Below are 23,144 nucleotides of genomic sequence, written 5' to 3'. Positions count from 1 at the left end.
ATAGGGAATCTTTTGCTTCATAAAGAACTACTGGCTTTTTTAGTTATTTCTGAGATCCTTTTATTTTTGAGCAGCTTCAGTGGCTGTGAAGCCTCTAAGATAAGCTGAATCCCTCTTCTCCTTTTCTGGACTAATTATAACTTCAAGGAAGAAATTATGACTTCTAACTTCAAAATCTCCCCTTTAGATTTTAATTTTGCTCTACTCTTTTGCGTATGATGTTAAGGAAGTAATGTTAGTGTTATAGTTGGTGTTTATGGCATATAAATGACAAAATTAAGAAAAAAGTTTGAAACTTAAAATTACTCACTCTGCTCTTAAAATAGGAGTAAGGAGGGAAGGTTAAGTACATGGCTAAGGGACAGATCAGGTGACAAAGGACCAAACCTTAGTTTACCACAGTGTATAAGTAGATTGGTATCTCTGAGAAACAGCAGTAATTGCAAATTCACCCACTTTGAGAAAACTGGGATAGCTAGTAGAGAGTTGTGAGATCGTGTTAAGTTCTAGAACCACACTGCCTATCCCTTCTCTAGGCCTGTATTGTCTGGGAGTGGTTAGCACACATCCAGTCTGAGAATATAAAGGCATGAAAGATCAGATTTGTTTTTAATAAAAGAATTAAGTTAGGCAGTGATCACACATTCCCAATGCTCTGAGTTTGACCTGACCATTATCTATGAAGAGATCAAATTAATGGAACAAAGTAAGGTCTTCCAAGGTTAGTGAGAAATTCCCAAATAAATTCTGTTCCCTCATATGGGAATCAGTGTGGCAAAAGAACAGAGTCTTCTTGTTCATTTCAGACAAACTCTGGTATTTTCTATTTTGGGATCTCCTTTAAAACAGGAGGACCCTTCACCTGGATATAGAAACTTCATCTCCTCATGCTGTGGGAGTGGCTCAGGTTCCAACCAAAGTGTATCCTATAACCTGAGATCCATTCCTCTCTGCCAGCATCTACCTCTCTGCTGTGGGATTAAAAAAAACTCCTATATAAGGGAAGCCTTGAGAAATGAAGAAATACCAAGATGACATTTCTTCAAGGATGTTTCAAAACAACAACAGAAAAAAGTCCCGAGATTTAAATGGCTACTTTATTTCCTGAATTCTGTTCTTCACTGCCTGGTATCTTCATTTAAGGAGGTGACAAAAATCTGATGCAGGTCACTGGCATTATATAAGCAAAAATAACTGGATTTTTTTCACTTGAAGTGAGCTATAGCACTCACTCCCCCAAACTTCCTTTGTGGGAAGAGTCTGGAACCCCTTTATATAAACAATGATCAATTTCAGTGCTACATTTTGTTCTTAGAGCTCCCCATTCTCAAGGACAGGCTAGGAAATTGTCAATTGCTCCTAAAAGAGGTGACTACTTAATCAGACTGTATCTGGAGAAAATATGAGGGCCAATCTCTTTATGGCTAAATTCACATTTATTTCAGGCTCAAATGTTATTTTGACCAGGGTTGTCACAAATGGCCATGCAGCCTATGGGCCACCCATCTTCAGGGGTGTCACTCACTGTCATCTGCTTATGATATCAGGTGGCCAAGGAAAAGCAAATAAAATGACTATTATTTTATACAGCCATTTAATTTCTGCACTTTGGTAAGGAAACAAATTGACCTTACCTCTCAGAGTTTGAGAAATCAATTTACAAAACAAACTAACAGTCAAAATTACATTATGTGTATGCAATAGCTACCTGTGAGCTTCTAGGAGTAGCTACAAGAAGGTACTAAGGGAGTGAGTACTGAATCCAGTTTTTCTTTCCAGGGTACATATAGGAGTTTAAAAAAGATACTCAAGCCTGGACCCTACTCCCTGAGCCAATTAGTCACTGGGGGTGGAGTCTTGGCCAACAGAATTTTATAAAGTTACTGAAGTGATTTCACTATGTAACTAGGGTTAAATAGCACAGGTGTAAGCTGTAGTAGTGGGTCTATGTAGTTGTGATAAACTTCTAGAATGTTAAAACATACTAGAAGAGAAAATAATAGGAAGGTTTAATACTTGTACTGACTTAAGTGAGCCATTATATGCTCCTGAATTGTTAATTTGAGGGTATTTTACAATTCTTTTTATTAGGAATCAGTTACTTAAAGAACTTGAATGTGTTAGAACAGGAGCATAACCGACCTCCAGTCTACTTGCTGAAACATAAATGCTTTCTATTAGCAAAACATGCATAAATACATATACTCTAGAAGCAACAAAGCAAAATGCTGATGTATAATAATCCTATTCAAGAATATATTGTAAACATACAAAACTGAATAAATGACCTTTGAAATGACCTACTCCAAATCCCTCAGTTCACAGAGGAAACTGAAGCTTAAAATGGCTGAATTTGCCAATGTCACAAAATTGCTTAACAACATAATCGGATTATTTCAGCCCAATGCACTTTCTATTCCACAGCACAACAGTGAAAAGTAGAAGTATTTTCAGCAGTTTCTCAATCCAGCCTGATTCTTCTGTGTTGAACAAAAGGACAAACCAGAGTAAATGTATCCCCGAATAAATGCATCCCCTATGTTTAGGATGATCCTAGAAGAGTCATATGCCAGGGTGCAGTCTCTGATGTTTGTTGAGAGCAGAACGGTATCTGAAGGCTTTTCCACAATCATTACATCCAAAAGGCTTCTCTGCTGAATGAATCCTCTGATGCTGAATGAGGTAAGTGCTCTGGCTGAAAGTCTTCCTGCATTCATTACAGTTGTAAGGTTTCTCTCCAGTATGAGTATTCTGATGTTCAGTCAGATGAGTGCTCCGGCTAAAGGTTTTGTCACATTCATTGCACTTATAGGGCTTCTCTCCAGTGTGAATTCGTTGATGCTGTGCCAGATGGGAGCTCTGGCTAAAGGCCTTTTCACACTTATTACAATGGTAGGGTTTTTCTTCTGTGTGTGTTTTTTGATGTTGAGCAAGAGATGAACAATGTCGAAAGGCTTTGCCACACTCGGCACACTCATAAGGCTTTGCTCCCGTGTGAATTCTCTTATGCTGTGTAAGGTGTATGTTCTGGTTGAAGGCTCGCCCACATTCATTACACTTGTAAGGTCTTTCTCCAGTATGTATTTTCCTATGCTGAATAAGGGATGAGCCGTAACTGAAGGTTTTCCCACATTCATGACACTGATAGGGTTTCTCACCAGTATGAATCCTTTCATGTTTAGCAAGAGATGAACTTCGAATAAAGGCCTTCCCACATTCCTTACATTCATAAGCTTTCTCTTGGGTATGAGTTTTCTGATGTTGATTAAGGTTTGAGAGATAACTGAAAGCCTTTCCACATTCACTGCATTCAAAAGGCTTTTCTCTGGTGTGAATTCTCCGATGTTGAGTAAGGGATGAGCAGTAACTGAAGGCCTTTCCACATTCATTGCATTTGTAAGGTTTTTCTCCAGTATGAATTTTGAGATGTTGAGCAAGGGATGACCAATAACTAAAGGATTTCCCACACTCAGCACAATCATAAGGTTTCTCCCCAGTATGTGTTTTCTGATGCTGAGTGAGGTTTGAGTGCTGACTGAAGGCTTTACCACATTCATTGCACTCATATGGTTTTTCCCCAGTATGAATCATATGATGACGAATAAACGTTGAGGGTCCATTGAAAGCCTTTCCACATTCATTACATTTATAGGTTTTCTCTCCAGTATGGATTTTTTGATGTTGAGTAAGGTGTGTGCTCCTGGTAAATGTTTTATCACATTCGTCGCATTTAAAAGGTTTTTCTCCTGTATGGATTTTCTGATGTTCCATGAAGTGGCCTCTCTGGCTAAAGGCTTTTCCACACTCATTACAAGTATATGGTTTCTCACCAGTGTGTATTCTCTGATGCTGAACAAGGTGGGTTCTCTGACTAAAAGCTTTCCCACATTCATCACACTTATAGGGTTTTTCTCCAGTGTGAATTCTTTGATGTTGAGTAAGAGATGGACCCTCAATGAAGCCTTTCCCGCACTGATCACATTTATATGGTTTATCTCCAGTATGAATTCTTTGATGGTTTATAAGGTTTTCACTCCGGCTGAAGGCTTTTTCACATTCATTACATTTGTAGGGTTTTTCTCCAGTATGCGTTCTCTGATGGCGAATAAGAGCTGAACAATAAGTAAAAGCTTTTCCACATTCATTGCACTTACAAGACTTCTCTTTTTTAACTGGGTTTAAATTCTGTTTGACATTTGTTTTAGTAGAGGTCTGTTTTGGAGATATTTGTTTGTGTGTTAAAAGGTCTAAACTCACACTGATGCTTTTTTCAAAGTCATTATTTACATGTGCTTGCTCCAAAGTTGGTATGGTCTTTTCAGTTATTTTTATTTCCCTTGGCAGTGTCTGTTTGTTTGCCTGCTGCCTCTCTGGACTGCCTTTGGATTCACAAGTTTCTAAGAAGTTGGTGCTCCAAGGATCATCCCTTTTGTGCTTTTCTGCTACTGCCCCTGGAGACGGCTCTTCTCCAGAAATGTCCAGCTCTGAGGCTGTTATGCTATTTTCTGGTCTTGTCACCCAGTCTGAAAGAAAAAGAAAATGTCAGCATACTCTGAATCGAGGGAAAAAAAACAAATACAACAACAAAAGTGTTACTGTGGGGATGACCTAATGAAACTAAAAATAAAGCCCTCAGGGAATTCTGAGAACTTTCAAATACAGCCCTATTTTTTGGGGAGACATTTAGAAAGAGGTAAGGAGAATGATAAATAAAATATGAGAGCAGCAAGAGACTGCCTAATTTAATTTCACAGATAATCTCTACCAGGAAGGGAACTTCATTTAAGGTGACAGTAAATTTAGAAAGTGACCACAGACATAGCTAAGTAGACAAGATGGACTGGATCTAAAAAGGGCAGTCTGAACAGGGATTCCTTGCCAGTGAACAACAAAACAAAAATCTAAGAAGCATGATTTCAAGATAAGACAAACAGAAGATATGACTTGGGCTCCATGGTTTATAGCCTAGAAAACTGAAGGAGTAGCTGTATCACTGCTAGAAATGAGAAAGTTGTAAATAGTAAAGAAAATAATTTAGGTGGAGGAAGATGACAACGTCAACCCTAGGCATTTTGAGAATAAGAGAAAAGGAGGACTAGACGATAATGGTGTTTGAGGGGATGGAAGATGCCAAAAGTAGCAGAATAACTAAAATGTTCAAATATAGGATAGAAACTATCAGCTCAAAAAAGGAAGGAAAAGAATAGCTAAAGATGTAAGAATGTATGTGAAAAAAGAACAGTGATAAGGAAAGATTCTTGAGTGTGTTTAGTATAATGGATGAATAAAATATACTAATGAAAGAAAGCAGTTTTCAGCAAACAAGCAAAAGAATATAAAAAACCAGAAAAGTACATAATCAGGAAGTAGAGTTACACTATTATGCTGTCTACTGTGGGACAGTTTATCTTGTGTCAAGACAAGAAAGACGACAGGGTAGTCAGTGTTGGCAGATCTAGTAAAGAAAAAAAGGCTGTATTTAAAACAGCATTTCTTTGGTTCCACTGGTAACAGGAAGGTACAGCAGACCCCCAGCAAACCCTGAATCACCTGTGCTACCAGCCCAGCTGTGATCATCACCATTATCACTGTAGCATGAGGAGCAAGGCAGGGAGCCAGAGCTGCCTACCATCCCCTCCATACCTGGAACCATGGGTAATGGTGTAGCACCTACCAGCATGTAGAAGGGCAGGCAGCCTCTTAACAGCAATATTTCTCTAGCAGGGACAAGAAGATTAATGCAAAACAAGTTTGGGGGGGAACAACCAATCAATATAAGAAATGGATATGTTTCCCACAACAAAACTGACACTAAGAAGGATATATTTGTATAGTGAGTGAAAGGTACTCAGTCGTGTCTGACTCTTTGCGACCCCATGGACTAAACAGTCCATGGAATTCTCCAGGCCAGAATACTGAAGTGGATAGCCTTTCCCTTCTCCGGGGGATCCTCCCAACCCAGGGATCAAACCCAGGTCTCCCACATTCCAGGCGGATTCTTTATGAGCTGAACCACAAGGGAACTACTACTTGTACAGTGAAAGTGAAGTCGCTCAGTCATGTCTGTTTCTTTGTGACCCCATGGACGGTAACCTACCAGGCTCCGCGGTCCACGGGATTTTCCAGGCAAGAGTACTGGAGTGGGCTGCCATTTCCTTCTCCAGGGGATCTTCCCAACCCAGGGATCAAACCCGGGTCTCCTGTATTGCAGACAGATGCTTTACCATCTGAGCCACTAGGGAAGCCCTTGTTGTTGTTATCTACTTGTGCAGTAGATAACCATAAAAATTATCTCCTGGAAGTACTTCACAGGGAAGGATATGGAGACCATAGAGTCATATGCTGTTAAAGGCAAAAAGAGTGTAGAAGTGACTGATCTTGAGCCAGGTTGGAGTTCCAGATGAAAGCAATAAACATGCAACAGACTGACCAATATTATCCACATTGTCATACTGTCCATGCACTAACCAAGAGAGTAACCAGAGTATCAGGAGTGGGTTTATGAATGAAAGATTGGAGAAAATTCCAGAAGGCCAGACTGAACAGTACCACTCCTACTGCAGGAAGCAATTTTCACTTTACTATACAGTATGCAAAATCAACGGGCAATGACCACAGTATATTCTGACATCCTGTGCCTGGAGAGATAATAGAGGGTGCTAACATTCAGGCTGCAAAAGAACAAGATAGACTAGCAAGACAAAATATGTGTGTGTGTGTGTGTGTGTGTATACACAGATAGGTAGGTAAATAAATATATATATATATATCTCTCTCTCTCTCTCACAATCCGGCGGGGGCCAAGTCACCAAGACAGCCTAGAGAAGATGGTAATAAAGAAGACAGGAAAATGATGCAGACAAGGGCTTGGGCCAGTGGCCACCTCATTGTTAACTTTCCAAAAGTTAACAAACTGTAAACATAAGTTAATAAAGCTCTTATTTTTAAAAAATTAGTTTTTCAAGTTGTGTTCCATGAAACCATCTTTTAAAAGCAAGATTTTAAAGGTGCAGTATAAAAAAAACAAACCAGAATCATGGTTAGGAGGATGGGGGAGAGAAATGTTACATTCTATGCAACTCTTAGAAATTCATAATTCTCGACTATGTAAAAGAAAAAAAAATCTCTAAGTGGTTCTCCAATAAGAAACCTGCTAAAGGACTTCCCTGGTGGCACAATGGATAAGAATCCACCTGCTTATACAGGGGACATGGGTTGGCTCCCTGGTCTGGGAAGATCCCACATGCTATGAACCAAGTAAGCCCATGTGACACAACTACTGAGCCCATGCTCCAGAGTCCACAAGCCAACACCGCAATGGTGGTCTGCAACAAAGACCCTGCACAGCCAAAAAAAAAGAGAATGAAACCTGCTAAAATTTAGCTAATTCAGCACTTCCCAAATTTGAACACTGCATGCTTTTTTTCTCCCCATTAAAAAGGACCCCCATGTCTACCTCATTACTTTTGAAGATATATTCCTTACCTAAAGTGTCTTAGTTTCTATATTTTTTCAGGGTCAGATCTTTGAAGAGGTCTCTCTGTGCCATTTAAGAATCAAGGTTTAGAAGAAAGTTATTCATAATGTCAAGGACAAGACAATACTGTGTAGGATAAGAAGCTACACAATGAGATTAAGGCAGGACTAGGTATGAAAAAAAATGATGTCTACAGGTATGGAACTCACTTTAGCAGAGTTTGGTTGGGAAAGCAAAAAGGCAGACCGGATGGTGGCCAGATAGATTAACAGCGTTGAGTAAAAGTATCTGGAATTTAGGTACCTATTTCTGTTTGAAGGTTATGGGAATGGAGCCTAGAGATCCAAAAAGAAAACTTTAAGGACTGAAAAGTACTAATAATTATAAGACTTGGGTCCCAAAGGAGGTTGGGAAAGGATAGAATCCAGATTCCATGTCAAGAAGTTGCTTTTAGAAAAGAGCAGGAAGGACACGTCCTCTGAAAGGAGCATAAAAATGTATATGTATTCACATGTTGAGACATTTGGTGTTTTGACAACACATAAGAAAGTACAAATGCCTTCCCAACAGACACTTTAAGGAGAAGCAAGTACATTTACATTTCAGGTGTAAAATCCTCTCATCAGGCTGGTGGTCAGAGTTAATAACATTCATCTGCTGGGTACCCACTACTTACCTCCAGGGGTCCCTACTGGGATGCTGGGCTCCACAATCCACGGCTCTGTCCCTTGCTCTAACTGGGAAATCACATCAGGTTTGGAAACTTGGAGTCCTATGCATTGGAATAAAAAAAAAAAAGTTACCTTTCTGCAGTGAGAGAAAAGTGCCTTCTCAGAGTTCATTCTCATCGCTTTGTCTTTAGAGGAAAGGAGAGGTGGACAAATCAGATGGAAGGAAGACATATACAAAGCTTTGATGTTATACGTTCCCAAATGTGGTATAACTTGGAAACTGATCTGGCTTTAGAAAAATTATTAGTTTGTCCTTCTACTTACTAGAGAGTGAAAGTGAAAGCCACTCAGTCGTGTCTGACTCTTTGTGACCCCATGGACCATACAGTCAATGGAATTCTCCAGGCCAGAATACTGGAGTAGGTAGCCTTTCCCTTCTCCAGGGGATCTTCCTAACCCAGGGATCAAACCCAGGTCTCCCGCATTGTAGGCAGATTCTTTACCAACTGAACTATGAAGGAAGGCTACTAGAGAGCAGAAACCTTTTCAAAACCTTTCAAAGAAGTTTTTGGTTCCTTAACTGAAAGGAAAAAACTCACCTAAGTACACGAGTTCCCTCCTCCTCCACACCTCCAGATATTAACTCAGAAAAGTCATCCTTACCTATAGAGACCAGATGTGTATAATTCTCCAATGTCACATCCCTGAATAAACCTCTCTGTACGGGATCCAGCTGTTTCCATTCTTCCTGGGTAAAGTCCACTATCACATCCTTGAAGGTCACTGATTCCTAGAAGACCAGACATATTTCTGCTTAGCCATAAAGCATTTACCTCAGAAAGGGGCAAATTTAGCTATACTGATAGAAGTAAGGGAAGTTCTGGGCTATCTGAAAAATGATTTTGATAATTCCTCCTTTGCAAAATGAATATAAAAACAGAACCTGACTCGTGGGATTACTGAAAGAATTAAATAAGAAATGTTTGCTATCAAATGCTTAATTTAGGGTCTAGCAAGTGCTCAGTCAATGTTGACTGCTGTTGTATTGATCTTCATAATTATCATCATTATCATCTCTGTGTTTCAAGATATCTGAAATATCAAGAGTAAACCTACTAACATCAATAATATGTTTTACTACTATAAGTGCAAGAACAGCCAAAAATGTGTTTGAAAGAATCTGGGGAGGAGACTTACCCTACCACATTTCAAAATATACTAAATAACATAGTAAAGTATACTGAAAGGTAAAACATACTGGTCTAGTATGGAATAAAACTCAATGAAAAACAGACAACGGAAAAATACAGCTTTGTTTATAAGAACTAAATGGGATTAAGCAACTTTCAAATTAGCTTTGAGATGGTGGATTAGTCACTAAATGGTGTCATAACAAATAACTGTCTATTTGAGAAAAAAATAAAGTGAGTTCCCTACTTCATGGCATCACAAAAATATCTGCTGGATTGGACATTAAATTTTAAAGAAAAAGCAAAAATAAGATAATAGAATAAAAGACATAAAAATACTTTCATAAGCTTGATATGTGGAAGGCAAAAATTATGAGAGAGATTGCCAGATAGAACTACATAAAATGTAAAGCTTCTGTAAAAAACCATAAACAAAATGCAACATTCCGAGCTCCTGCAAATAGCAAAATGGATGAAAGATTAACAACCTACAACAATAACAAAAAAAGGCCAACAACCCACACAGGCAATTCATCTATGGCCTTAAAACCATGAAAACATGCTCCATTCCAAGAAAAACATAATAAAACAATGAGATATCAGATTAGGGAACACGGCTGAAAGTGCTCATGTATATTATGGTGGGAACAGAACACTAATGCAATCTATACAGGGGCAGTCTGCCAGGATCTATCAAAACTTTAAATGCATATATCATTCAATCCAAGTTTGTAGCTTGTAGGAATTTATTCTCTAGAAACACCCTGGGATGCAAAAACATATATAAAAATATCCTTGCAACATTGTTTGTGAGGAAAAAAAGTAAACTTAAATGTCCATTAATAGGACAGAGGTTAAAGAATACATGGTACATCCATACCAAAGCAGTTCATGTAGACATTTTAAAAATAAAGTGTATCAAAAAATAAAGTGTCTATATGCACTGATTAGGAAATGTATGTCATACTAAAAATGGCATACATGGTATTACACCATTTTTATTTTTATGAATAGGAAAGTTTGTATGTTAATGCACAGAGAAAAAGCTAAAAGAATACACTATGAAATATTATCAGTGCAACTCTAGTGGGACTCAGAGGCAATGCAGGGGAACTTCCTGAGCAAATGAGTTAATTTTGTTTTAAAATAGATAAATTATTGGGACTTATATCCATGACAGAGCAACTGGACTAGCTTTCCCAGTGTAAACAACTATAAAACTCTGCAATATAACTGAAACAAGAGTTTTAGTACTTTGAACAGCAGACAGAACAGAACTGTGATCCTGAGAAAAGGGAGAAAATCACACAAGCTCCTCAGATCCTTCAGTTTCCTGCCTGGAAGCATCTCCAGACTGCAGAGCAGGGAGCAGAACCTGAGCAAGGCACAGTGGTCTTCCTGAACTAAAGAGACACAGGTGGCAGCTCAGGATCACAAAGGCAAGGGATTTGCATGACAGATACTATAGACAAGGGAGATGCACAGAGGAGGAGCTCCAAAAATCCGGTGTAAATACAATCTTCACAGGCAATGACAAGCTACCAATATGACACAACTGAACCCAGAGTTCAGATGATATGAGCAATCAGCTCCCACAAACAGTCCCAGTGTACCTTAGTAGCAGGACAAGTTTAGCCTGTGAGGAAAGCGTTAAAGCAGCAAGTCCAGTTTGCTCAATCTTTGCTAATTTCCAGGGACACTTGGATCCATGTTTCTGAACCTTAAACAAGCTCTGAAAATGAATGTTTATAGTCAATGACTGACGAAGTTATTGTGTGCCTGGAATACTGGGGCAGGATGTACCAGACTGTCAGCATTATTTAAAGTATACGTGAAGATTTATGATGCACATGTGGTGCCCAGTTTGAGGCCTGCACCACGACTAGTTAACAGCCACAAGGGAGCACACTGATGTGATCAGCTCCCTTTTAAGAACTCTGGACTGAGAGACTCAAGCAGACTTCCTCGATGAGAGACATTTCTCATGTCTCTGTGGACAACAGCAACAGAGAAAGTACAGCCAGATTTCTTTGGAGCCTTATGAGTATCTTTTCCCTTCTGATCCTACTGTGTATCCTTTGTGGTCATGATCTCCATTCCTGAGTTATGCTGCTGGGGTGGGTGAATCATCCTAGCAAATCACTGAAGTAAATGGTGGTCATAGGGACCCTGAAAACACAGCCCAATAGTAAGACTGCACTAGATCAGCCCTGGCAAAGCTTACAATGCAAAAACAAATCTTAAAAAGATCAAGCTGTGGCCCTGATGGGATTAACAGGATTGGATTTACCCTCCTGCATTAAATAACCAAAAAATTCCAGACAAAATGTATGAAACAAGTTTCCAAGGCACTGAATTTCAGATAACAAAGAACAGTGATCTCCATGAATCAGGAAACAAATGAAGCGAGCCCTACAACTGCTCCAGCTTACTGCTTTGAGCTTCCAGGCAGGGGTGCAGGGAAGGGGAATTCAAGAGCCACCCTGCAGATTCTCTGAACTGACAAGATAATGCTGAGTTTGAGGAAGTCAAGGTGACTAGAGTTCACAGGACAGAGTACTATATGGAAGGGAGTTACACAAGAAAGCAGCAATGAGAACTGCACAAACTCTCCTAAACTCTCTAGACTACATAGATTTTTGTTGCTTCTCCATTTTCCATGGTACTCACTTCACCTTTTTAAGATTTATATTTTTGTAGCAGTCATTTGGTCTATTCAGGTAAAATATCAAGTTTTGCTCTCTCATTGCTGGCACATGGCAAGATGTAAGTAAGAAGTGAGTGATGAATATATTAGTCAAGCTGGAGAGGCAGAGTTAGGAAGAAAGTGGTTGGCAAATGGGAGCCCACAATGAATTGCCAACATTGGTTCTTAGATAAACACACATCACACCAAAATAATACACAATTCCTCTCTAAGGACTGAAATGTAAAGGAAATCTCAACTTACCTGAAAACTAGCTGATGGGAGTAAAGTATGCCCCCCTTGGAAAAGGGCAGACTCTGGAGCAGACAGATCTAGTGGAGGGAAAAGAAACTACAATGAATCCTGTTCAAGTTAGCTGTAAAATCCACTTATTTTTTCTACACGAAAACAGCAGGAATTATACCATTTCCTTCTAAAAACAAAAAGCAAAAACACAAGGTAAACTGCTGACTAAGACCCTGGTACTTTCATCAGTAGACTTAGGAAGTAAAGAATTACTTTACTTTAAGATTCAATTTTGCCCCTACATACTCACAGTCACTTTCATCATACAACTTAATCCATATTCTTCATTAAGTGAGGCAAAATATTTCTGCTGCCTTCTGACAATGTACATGTATAAAGGGAATTTCCCTTTAACATCCTTTTAACATGTATCCACTGTGGCAGTCTGGATGGGAGTTTGGTGAAGAATGGATACAATCCCTTTATAGATGTACATATTCTCTGCTACATATAAAATTAACAATCAGATTACTTTCCAAAAGTCTTCCCCTTACCCTTTGAAACTTTGATATTAATACCAATTAAATATCACAATGACATATACTTAGCTACATTACCTACCCACCAGAGTGTCTAAAATTCAATAGACATGGTCAGTACTAACTACTGGCAAGAATACAGAGATTAGAACTTCTGTACATTGCTGTGGGGGTAAATATTTACTAATCATAAGAAAAACTGTTTGTCAGTATATATGAAAGATATACATATACCTGTCCTATGATTCCACAATTCCACTCCTCTGCATATACCCAGAGAAATGAGGGGTTATGTCCACCAAAAGACTTGTACAAGATTGTTTATAGAAGGTTTACTTATAATATGCCCAAATCAGAAAGAATCCAAATGGCTTTCAACAGAATAGATAAACTGTGGTATATTCATACAACAGAATAGTATTCCAAAATATAAAAGGATGCTTTACCTAACAACATGGATATACCTCATAAACAATATTGAGCAAAATAAGACAAACACAAAAGAATACATACTGCTGCTGCTGCTAAGTCGCTTCAGTCGTGTCCGACTCTGTGTGACACCATAGATGGCAGCCACCAGGCTCCCGTCCCTGGGATTCTCCAGGCAAGAACACTGGAGTGGGTTGCCATTTCCTTCTCCAATGCATGAAAGTGAAAAGTGAAAGTGAAGTCTCTCAGCCGTGTCCAACTCTTAGCGACCCCATGGACTGCAGCCCACCAGGCTCCTCTGTCCATGGGATTTTCCAGGCAAGAGTACTGGAGTGGGGTGCCATTGCCTTCTCTGATAAAAGGATGCTTTACCTAACAACATGGATATATCTCATAAACAATATTGAGCAAAATAAGACAAAAGAATACATACAATATGAGTACATTTGCAGGCATACCTCATTTTATTGTGCTTCACTTTATTTGCACTTCTTAGACACTGGGTTTTTTAAATTTTTCTTTTTACAAATTGACGGCCTGTGGCAATCCCATTTTGAGCTAGTCTATTGGCACCATTTTTTTCCAACACATTTTCTCACTTCATGTCTGTGTGTCACATTTTAGTAATTTTCAACAATATTTCAAACTTTTTGTTATTACTGTATTTTTTATGGTGATCTGTGACCAGTAATTTTTCATGCTACTACTATAACTTCCTAAAGGTTCAGATGATGTTTAGCATTTTTTAGCAATTACCTATTTTTTTTGGATTAGGTATATACATTTTTTTACACATAGTGCTTTTTGTACAGTTAGACAAAAATATAGTACAAACATAACTTTTTAATATGCGCTAGGAAACCAAGAAACTCATGGGATTCAGTTTATTTCAATACACGATTTATTACAGTGGCTAGAACTAAACCCATAATATCTCTGAAGTGTGCCTGTATATTAAATTAAAAAACTTAGAACAGTGGTTACCTCTAGAGGGCTACTGACTGACAGGCACACAAGAGAGACTGCTGGGGCAATAGAAATATTCCATATCTTAGTGTGGGTGGTAGTTACACTGTGTATAATATATAAAAATTAATTAAGTGGTATGCTCAAGATTCATGCACTTAATGTAGTAACTTAAACATCAATAAACAAAATGAAAACAAACTTTGCTCTTAGGAGGTCTATTCAGAGTAATGGCTGACATGAAAGTCCAATTCTCAAGAAGGAGAGGAAACAATAAAAGCAACTGTTATTCCAGACTTCATTTTGACAGTATGGAAAAGACATTTTGTAAAAGAAATCTTGACGAAAAAAAAAAAATGAAGATTTTTTCATTGAAGTTTTTAACAGTAAGAGGAAATGTTGTACACAGACAGATATATAACCCCCCCCCCCAAAAAGTGAGATAACATCAAACTAAAAAGCAAAAGAGACAATTTGTAAAATAAAAGGGCAACCTGTGGAATGGTAGAAAATTTGCAAATCATGTATCTAATAAGTGGCCAGTATCCAGAATATGTAAGGAACTCATACAAATCAACAGCCAAAAAACCCAAATGATCCAATTTAAAAATGGGCAGAGAACCTTAATAGTTATTTTTCCAAAGAAGACATACAAATGGCCAATGTATATTAAAAGGTCCTTGATATCACTAAACATCAGGGAAATGCAAATCAAAACCACAATGAGATATCACCTCAGAGATGTTAGAATGAATATTATCACAAACACAAGAGATAAATGTTGGTGAGCATGTGGAGAAAAAGGAACCTTTGTTCACTGTTGATGGGAATGTACATTGGCATGGCCGCTATGGAAATATAAATATATACCATATTTTCTTTATCCATTTATCCACTGATGGGCACTAAGGCTGCTTTCATGTCTTGACTAGTATAAATAATGCTGCAATGAATACGGGTTGCAGATATCTCTTTGAGATAGTGATTTCATTTCCTCTGGATACACAGCCAGAAATGGGATTGCTGGATTATATGGTAGTTCTATTTTTAATTTCTTAAGGAATCTCTGCCCGCCCTGGGGAGGCCAGGCCTGTGTGGAAACTATAAATTGGACACTGCTTACCCCGGGAGCCTGCAAAGGGGCCGTCCACCCTCCTGTCCAGAGGTCTTCGTGCCTCCAGTGAGGCTTCTTGGGTCCACCAAGGGATTGGTTCAAATTCCAGCCCTACCACCAACAGCTACCCCACGTCCGAGGCCAGGAGTGGCAGCTGAGAGTGCCAGGCTGCGACGGTGCAGGAGCGGCCTAAAGGAGCTACCCCACGCCCGAGGCCAGGGGCAGTGGCCTAGAGGAGCTACCCCACACCCAAGGCCAGGGGCAGCGGCCGGGAGGAGCTACCCCACACCAGAGGTCAGGGGAGGCAGCCAAGAGGAGCAACCCCATGTCCAAGGAGCGGTGGCTGCGGGGGCGCAAGAGGGCCGAGAGGAGCTACTCCACGTTCAAGGTCAGGAGGGGCGGTGGTGAGGAGATACCCCTCGTCCAAGGTAAGAGAAACCCAGGTAAGATGGTAGGTGTGGCGAGAGGGCATCAGAGGGCAGACACACTGAAACCATAATCACAGAAAACTAGTCAATCTAATCACACGGGCCACAGCCTTGTCTAACTCAATGAAACTAAGCCATGCCCTGTGGGGCCACCCAAGATGGGCGGGTCATGGTGGAGAGATCTGACAGAATGTGGTCCACTGGAGAAGGGAATGGCAAACCACTTCAGTATTCCTGTTTTGAGAACCCCATGAACAGTATGAAAAGGCAAAATGATAGGATACTGAAAGAGGAACTCCCCAGGTGGGTAGGTACCCAATATGCTACAGGAGATCAGTGGAGAAATAACTCCAGAAAGAATGAAGGGATGGAGCCAAAGCAAAAACAATACCCAGTTGTGGATGTGACTGGTGATAGAAGCAAGGTCCGATGCTGTAAAGAGCAATATTGCATAGGAACCTGGAATGTCAGGTCCATGAGTCAAGGCAAACTGGAAGTGGTCAAACAGGAGATGGCAAGAGTAAATGTCGACATTCTAAGAATCAGCGAACTAAAATGGACTGGAATGGGTGAATTTAACTCAGATGACCATTATATCTACTACTGTGGGCAGGAATCCCTCAGAAGAAATGGAGTGGCCATCATGGTCAACAAGAGAGTCCGAAATGCAGTACTTGGATGCAATCTCAAAAACGACAGAATGATCTCTGTTCATTTCCAAGGCAAACCATTCAATATCACAGTAATCCAAGTCTATGCCCCAACCAGTAATGCTGAAGAAGCTGAAGTTGAATGGTTCTATGAAGACCTACAAGACCTTTTAGAACTAACACCCAAAAAAGATGTCCTTTTCATTATAGGGGACTGGAATGCAAAAGTAGGAAATCGAGAAACACCTGGAGTAACAGGCAAATTTGGCCTTGGAATATGGAATGAAGCAGGGCAAAGGCTAATAGAGTTTTGCCAAGAAAATGCACTGGTCATAGCAAACACCCTCTTCCAACAACACAAGAGAAGACTCTATACATGGACATCACCAGATAGTCAACACCGAAATCAGACTGATTATATTCTTAGCAGCCAAAGATGGAGAAGCTCTATACAGTCAGCAAAAACAAGACCAGGAGCTGACTGTGGCTCAGATCATGAACTCCTTATTGCCAAATTCAGACTTAAATTGAAAAAAGTAGGGAAAACCACTAGACCATTCAGGTATGACCTAAATCAAATCCCTTATGATTATACAGTGGAAGTGAGAAATAGATTTAAGGGACTAGATCTGATAGATAGGGTGCCTGATGAACTATGGACAGAGGGAGGTTCGTGACATTGTACAGAAGATAGGGATCAAGACCATCCCCATGGAAAAGAAATGCAAAAAAGCAAAATGGCTGTCTGGGGAGGCCATACAAATAGCTGTGAAAAGAAGAGAAGTGAAAAGCAAAGGAGAAAAGGAAAGATGTAAGCATCTGAATGCAGAGTTCCAAAGAACAGTCAGGAGAGATAAGAAAGCTTTCCTCAGCGATCAATGCAAAGAAATAGAGGAAAACAACAGAATGGGAAAGACTAGAGATCTCTTCAAGAAAATTAGAGATACCAAGGGAACATTTCATGCAAAGATGGGCTCAATAAAGGACAGAAATGGTATGGACCTAACAGAAGCAGAAGATATTAAGAAGAGGTGGCAAGAATACCCAAAAGAACTGTACAAAAAAGATCTTCACGACCCAGATAATCACGATGGTATGATCACTCACCTAGAGCCAGACATGCTGGAATGTGAAAAGCATCATTCCAGGCTTTAGAAGCATCAAAGGCCTTAGAAAGCATCACTACGAACAAAGCTAGTGGAGGTGATGGAATTCTAGTTGAGCTATTTTCAAATCCTGAAAGATGATGCTGTGAAAGTGCTGCACTCAATATGCCGGCAAATTTGGAAAACTCAGCAGTGGCCACAGGACTGGAAAAGATTCCAATCCCAAAGAAAGGCAATGCTGAAGAATGCTCAAACTACTGCACAACTGTACTCATCTCACATGCTAGTAAAGTAATGCTCAAAATTCTCCAAGCCAGGCTTCAGCAATACATGAACTGTGAACTTCCTGATGTTCAAGCTGGTTTTAGAAAAGGCAGAGGAACCAGAGATCAAATTGCCAACATCCGCTGGATCATAGAAAAAGCAAGAGAGTTCCAGAAAAACATCTATTTCTGCTTTATTGACTATGCCAAAGCCTTTGACTGTGTGGATCACAATAAACTGTGGAAAATTCTGAAAGAGATGGGAATACCAGACCACCTGACCTGCCTCTTGAGAAACCTATATGCAGGTCAGGAAGCAACAGTTAGAACTGGACATGGAACAACAGACTGGTTCCAAATAGGAAAAGGAGTACGTCAAGGCTGTATATTGTCACCCTGCTTATTTAACTTATATGCAGAGTACATCATGAGAAACGCTGGACTGGAAGAAACACAAGCTGGAATCAAGATTGCCGAGAGAAATATCAATAACCTCAGATATGCAGATGACACCACCCTTATGGCAGAAATTTGAAGAGAAACTCAAAAGCCTCTTGATGAAAGTGAAAGAGGAGAGTGAAAAAGTTGGCTTAAAAATCAACATTCAGAAAACTAAGATCATGGCATCTGGTCCCATCACTTCATGGCAAATAGATGGGGAAACAGTGGAAACAGTGTCAGACTTTATTTTTTTGGGCTCCAAAATCACTGCAGATGGTGACTGCAGCCATGAAATTAAAAGACGCTTACTCCTTGGAAGGAAAGTTATGACCAACCTAGAGAGCATATTCAAAAGTAGAGACATTACTTTGCCAACAAAGGTCTGTCTAGTCAAGGCTATGGTTTTTCCAGTGGTCATGTATGGATGTGAAAGTTGGACTGTGAAGAAGGCTGAGCACCGAAGAATTGATGCTTTTGAACTGTGGTGTTGGAGAAGACTCTTGAGAGTCCCTTGGACTGCAAGGAGATCCAACCAGTCCATTCTGAAGGAGATGAGCCCTGGGATTTCTTTGGAAGGAATGATGCTAAAGCTGAAACTCCAGTACTTTGGCCACCTCACGCGAAGAGTTGACTCATTGGACAAGACTCTGGTGCTGGGAGGGATTGGGGGCAGGAGGAGAAGGGGACGACAGAGGATGAGATGGCTGGATGGCATCACTGACTCGATGGACATGAGTTTGAATGAACTCCGGGAGTTGGTGATGGACAGGGAGGCCTGGCGTGCTGGGATTCATGGGGTCACAAAGAGTCGGACACAACTGAGCGACTGAACTGAGATGAACTGAAGGAATCTCTGTATGGTTTTTTACAGTGGGTACACTAATATACATTCCCACTAACAGTGAGAATATACACATATACAATGCAATACTACTCAGCCATAAAATGGGAGAAAATTCTCTCATTTGGGACAACATGGATGGAAGGCACTATGCTAAGTGAAAAAAGAAAGAGGAAGACAAATATTGCATGATCGTATAAGTGGAATCTAAAAAGGCAGAACACAGAAAGAAACAGTAGAATGATGGTTTCCAGGAGCTAGAGAGTGGGGGATATAGGGAGATTTTGAATAAAGGGTATAAATTTTCAGTTACAAATAAGCTCTGATGATCTAATGTACAGCATGGTAATTATAGTTAACAATACTGTATTATACACTTATAAGTTGCTAACAGAATAAATCTTAAATATCCTCATCTCACACACACACACAGAGAGAAAGGCAAATATACGTGGTGATAGATGTGGTTAACTAACCTTATTGTGGTAATCATTTTGCAATACATAGGTGGATCAAGTCATCCCATTGGATAACTTAAACTTACACAATGTCAGGATCAATTATAAAGCTGGAAATAAAGCTGGAAAAAAAAATTCCTCAGCAATGCTTTGCAGCTTTCAGTGTACACATCTTGCATGTTTTTGTTGGTTTCTATTCTTCTTTCATATTTTGGAGGCTATGGAATTTGTATTTTTATTTCCAATTGTTCATTGGCAATGGAATGAAGGGCAATTGATTTTTTCATTAAACTTTTTGTTTTGAGATAACTGTAGATACACACACAGTTGTAAGAAATAAAACAGAGATTCTTCGTATCTTTAGGAAAAAAGAGCTGAGGACAAATGTAAGGTATAGCTCAAACCTAAGTAAATAATACAAATAATGTTAAGATTTTTAGTGATATTAAACAGATTCAAGAAAAAGGACTGTATGATAGCAGTTGAAGTGAAGTGAAGTCACTCAGTCATGTCCAACTCTTTGTGACCCCATGTACTGTAGCCTACCAGGCTCCTGAGTCTGTGGAATTTTCCAAGCAAGAGTACTAGAGTGGGTTGCCATTTCCTTCTCCCTAGGATCTTCCCAACCCAGGGATTGAACCTGGGTCTCCTGCATTGCAGGCAGCCGCTTTACCATCTGAGCCACCAGGGAAGCAGTTAGGTTAAACCAAATGACTGCATAGCCATACCTAAAGAATGTAAAGACAATGACAACATAGAAAGAAGTCTAGAGTCACATATCACAGGGCTCTGTCCTTACCCATAACGGTGGAAAAAACAGTTAAAATACTGAAAAACCAACTTAATATTAATTACTGATTACTCTGACAAGCTAAAATACTTGGCCAAAAAAATTGAACAATCATAATAAATAAATATGAAGTCCTGACATTGAGAATAAAAAGCAATTCTATTATACAAGGATGATGTAAATCTAGTTAACAGCAGTTCATGTAAAAAAAAAAAGACCTAGGACTAATAGCATAATAGCACTGATTTTTAAAAAGCAAATACAATGATACTGAACAGCAAAAATAGCCAAATCAAAAGAAATAGTACATCGCACTTTAAGATGTTTTTCAAAGTACCTCTAAATGACTATGTGTAGTCTTAAGCAGTGTATTTTAAGAAGCATGCTGTCATGTGGTAGAGTTTTTAGAGAAGAGGTCTAGACAGAACTGAAGCAACCTAGCACGCACACTAGGTATATCACATGGAGACCCATCAAAGGAACTGAGGCTATTTTACTTAGAAAAGAGAGAGAATTTGTGAGTAGGAGTTGGAAACAGCTGAATTCACGTATCTGAAGGGCAGCAGTGTTAAACAGAGAACAGTCTCTTGCTTTGGAAGACTAAGAACTAAGATCAACACAGAAGTTACAAGGAAAGGCACTTCTACCTAACAGAAGGAACTAAAAAAAGAAAAAGCCAACAAGGGAATAGTCTGCACTCAAAATGGAGTTTAATACCTCCAAAGACTTAACAGATGGCTAACACCCAGGGGTATTTCAGAACTGATTCTTGCACTTGAAGGGATGACTACGAAGATTTTTTCTCACTGTAAGATTATCATTCTAATTTTTACTAAATCCAAGTCATGTGAGGATCACAGACATTCTGAATCATTACTCCTTTTCACTCCCCAATCCCAAAGCCAGGCAGAATTAACTTTTCCTCCAAGTCCCTCCCTATGATGTAATTGTTTCTTTTCTCCATCCTCATATATATAAGGCTCCTTTCTTTCACCTCTTCCAGCTCTGTCAAGTATTTAATCCTCAGGCCAGGACGCTTCTTTTGCCATCATTATCCCACTCTTCCCCCCGCCAAGTCATCCCTACTACCTTCCATCTCAGGCGCACATCTCGTTCCTCTTGGAATCTGGACACCAGGGTTTCCCAAGCAGCGTATCTGGGTCCTCTTTCTGGAGCCCAGATGTCCAGCAGGAGTCTGAACCCTTATACACGCTGAAGTTGGTTGCCCTAAAAGACACAAGATGGGGGTCAGCGGCAACCGTTACAAAATCACATCTTAAAAGAGTTTTGCACAGTGGTCAAGAGATCCTTGAAAAAGAGAAATGCCCAGAGAGAGCATTAAAGAGGCAAGTGGCACTCCCGCCGCCGAACAAAAACAGAATGGAGATCGAGTACACAGGTTTGGCCGCAGATTTAAAAAAAAAAAAAACAAACCCTGGCGCCTACCCTAGAATCCGGCTAGAGGCGCCCATTTACTCGAACGGTTACCTCAGTGCACACTTGCAGGCTCACACCCCCGCGGGCTCAAAAAGACACACCTGTTGCGGAGCAGAAAAGCTGGAAGGTGGACAAACAGGGCGGGGCCCGGCTCTAGGCCTTCCTCCTAGGCCTGAACAAAAGAACAAAGCCCTCCCAGAGATCGGGGCGGAACAGCCCCCACACTGAAAGAGGCGAGGGGCGCCCTCTTCGAGGACTCCCCAGCTCCCTCCCTCAGAGGCCGCTCCCAGCCTAGAGTGAGAGAGGTGACGTCACGCGGCCGGAGGGCTGCCGGTTGCCATAGTGATACCTGGGCTTCCCTCTAGAGCGATTCTCACACTCCAATCCCGGGTCTGGAAGCTCTGGGTCAATCACCAAACCTAGCGAAGGGAGCCGAAGCAGCTGGACTTTTACCTCGGCCAACCTCTTTTCATGCCTACAGCCGGTTTCAACGGCCACTTCCGGTCGTGCGGAGAGAACCCCACCCCCACTTACTAGCGGTAAACCGTGCTCTGAGGGCATGCAGGACTACGATTCCCAGAATGCTCCACGACGCTAAACTCCATTTCCCAGAGGCCTCAGCCAACGTGTGAGCTCTTGTAGAGCGGGATCGAGCAATTCTACCCGCGAATAGTTTGTTCCTCAATGTCTCAGGTGAAAGTCTTCTTTAGAGGTGTGGCTCTCAAGGTTTTGTGACCGGACTGATTGTAAGAATACACTTTTATATACAAATATAACTCAGAAACGTAAATAAGCATTTCATAATGCATTACTTGCCCTTATTACTTGTCCGGCATTGTATTTAGTGTTCTGTTCCTTTGTTTAAAAAATTCTAGTCCTGACCCGTTATATTGTTTTCATGACTCTAAAATAGGTTGCGACCCACGTTTTAAACCGTGAGGTGGTCTTACCGTGTTTTGCCCTACGGTAGCGCATTGTATTTACCTACTTCAATCAGCATGTAGTTGCCAATGGAGCCCAACGCCAGTTGGTGTGTCCTTGGCAGAAAAGAATCCAACAGAAGTAGGTAGGTTTCTATATTTTTAAACATGTGGCCCAAGCACTTCTGTGCGTCTCCGTATTTGTATAGTCGGGCTAAGGTCAAGTCACCCAGTCTGTTAACTGACAAAACACTGAATTTGAAAATTGCAACATTGAGTATATGAAGAACAAAGTTATAGTCAAAGGAAAGGGAACAATATCTAGAAGCAGATATCAGAAAAGACCTACTGTGAGAAATAGACAATTTCAGTAAACAATTCTTAGTAGGTTGTAAGAAGACATGGCCTAAATGAAACGAATGAAAGCTGTGAGAAAACAAGTTGAAATAAAAACACTGGATGAAAGGGGTTTAAAACACATGCAAGCATGTT

At 40.2% G+C, this 23,144-nt stretch overlaps 1 protein-coding gene across 4 annotated transcripts; it reads right to left on the bottom strand.

Moving 5' to 3' along the window:
- Positions 1-2,153: 2,153 nt before the first annotated feature.
- On the bottom strand, positions 2,154-22,224 carry ZNF184 (zinc finger protein 184). 4 transcript variants are annotated; one of them, NM_001100372.1, is given in 6 exon segments: positions 2,154-4,523; positions 8,154-8,249; positions 8,812-8,938; positions 12,289-12,356; positions 21,385-21,522; positions 22,186-22,221. In NM_001100372.1, coding segments are annotated over 5 exon segments (2,259 nt in total). In that variant the 5' UTR covers positions 21,392-21,522; positions 22,186-22,221; the 3' UTR covers positions 2,154-2,562.
- Between the last annotated feature and the right edge of the window lie 920 nt (positions 22,225-23,144).

Source organism: Bos taurus, chromosome 23 (genome assembly GCF_002263795.3).
Source record: "Bos taurus isolate L1 Dominette 01449 registration number 42190680 breed Hereford chromosome 23, ARS-UCD2.0, whole genome shotgun sequence".
Classification (NCBI taxonomy): Eukaryota; Metazoa; Chordata; class Mammalia; order Artiodactyla; family Bovidae; genus Bos; species Bos taurus.
Note: the sequence above shows the minus strand (reverse complement) of the source record. Positions and strands in the feature narration are given on the sequence as shown.

What these genes read in the sequence shown, in the direction of transcription:
- ZNF184 (XM_005223725.5), bottom strand. An exon ending in TCCCATCAGCTAGTTTTCAG is followed by an intron (nt 8,939 to 12,288) that starts GTAAGTTGAGAT and finishes CTGGTCTTCTAG; the next exon opens with GAATCAGTGACCTTCAAGGA. An exon ending in TACACATCTGGTCTCTATAG is followed by an intron (nt 8,250 to 8,811) that starts GTAAGGATGACT and finishes TCCAATGCATAG; the next exon opens with GACTCCAAGTTTCCAAACCT.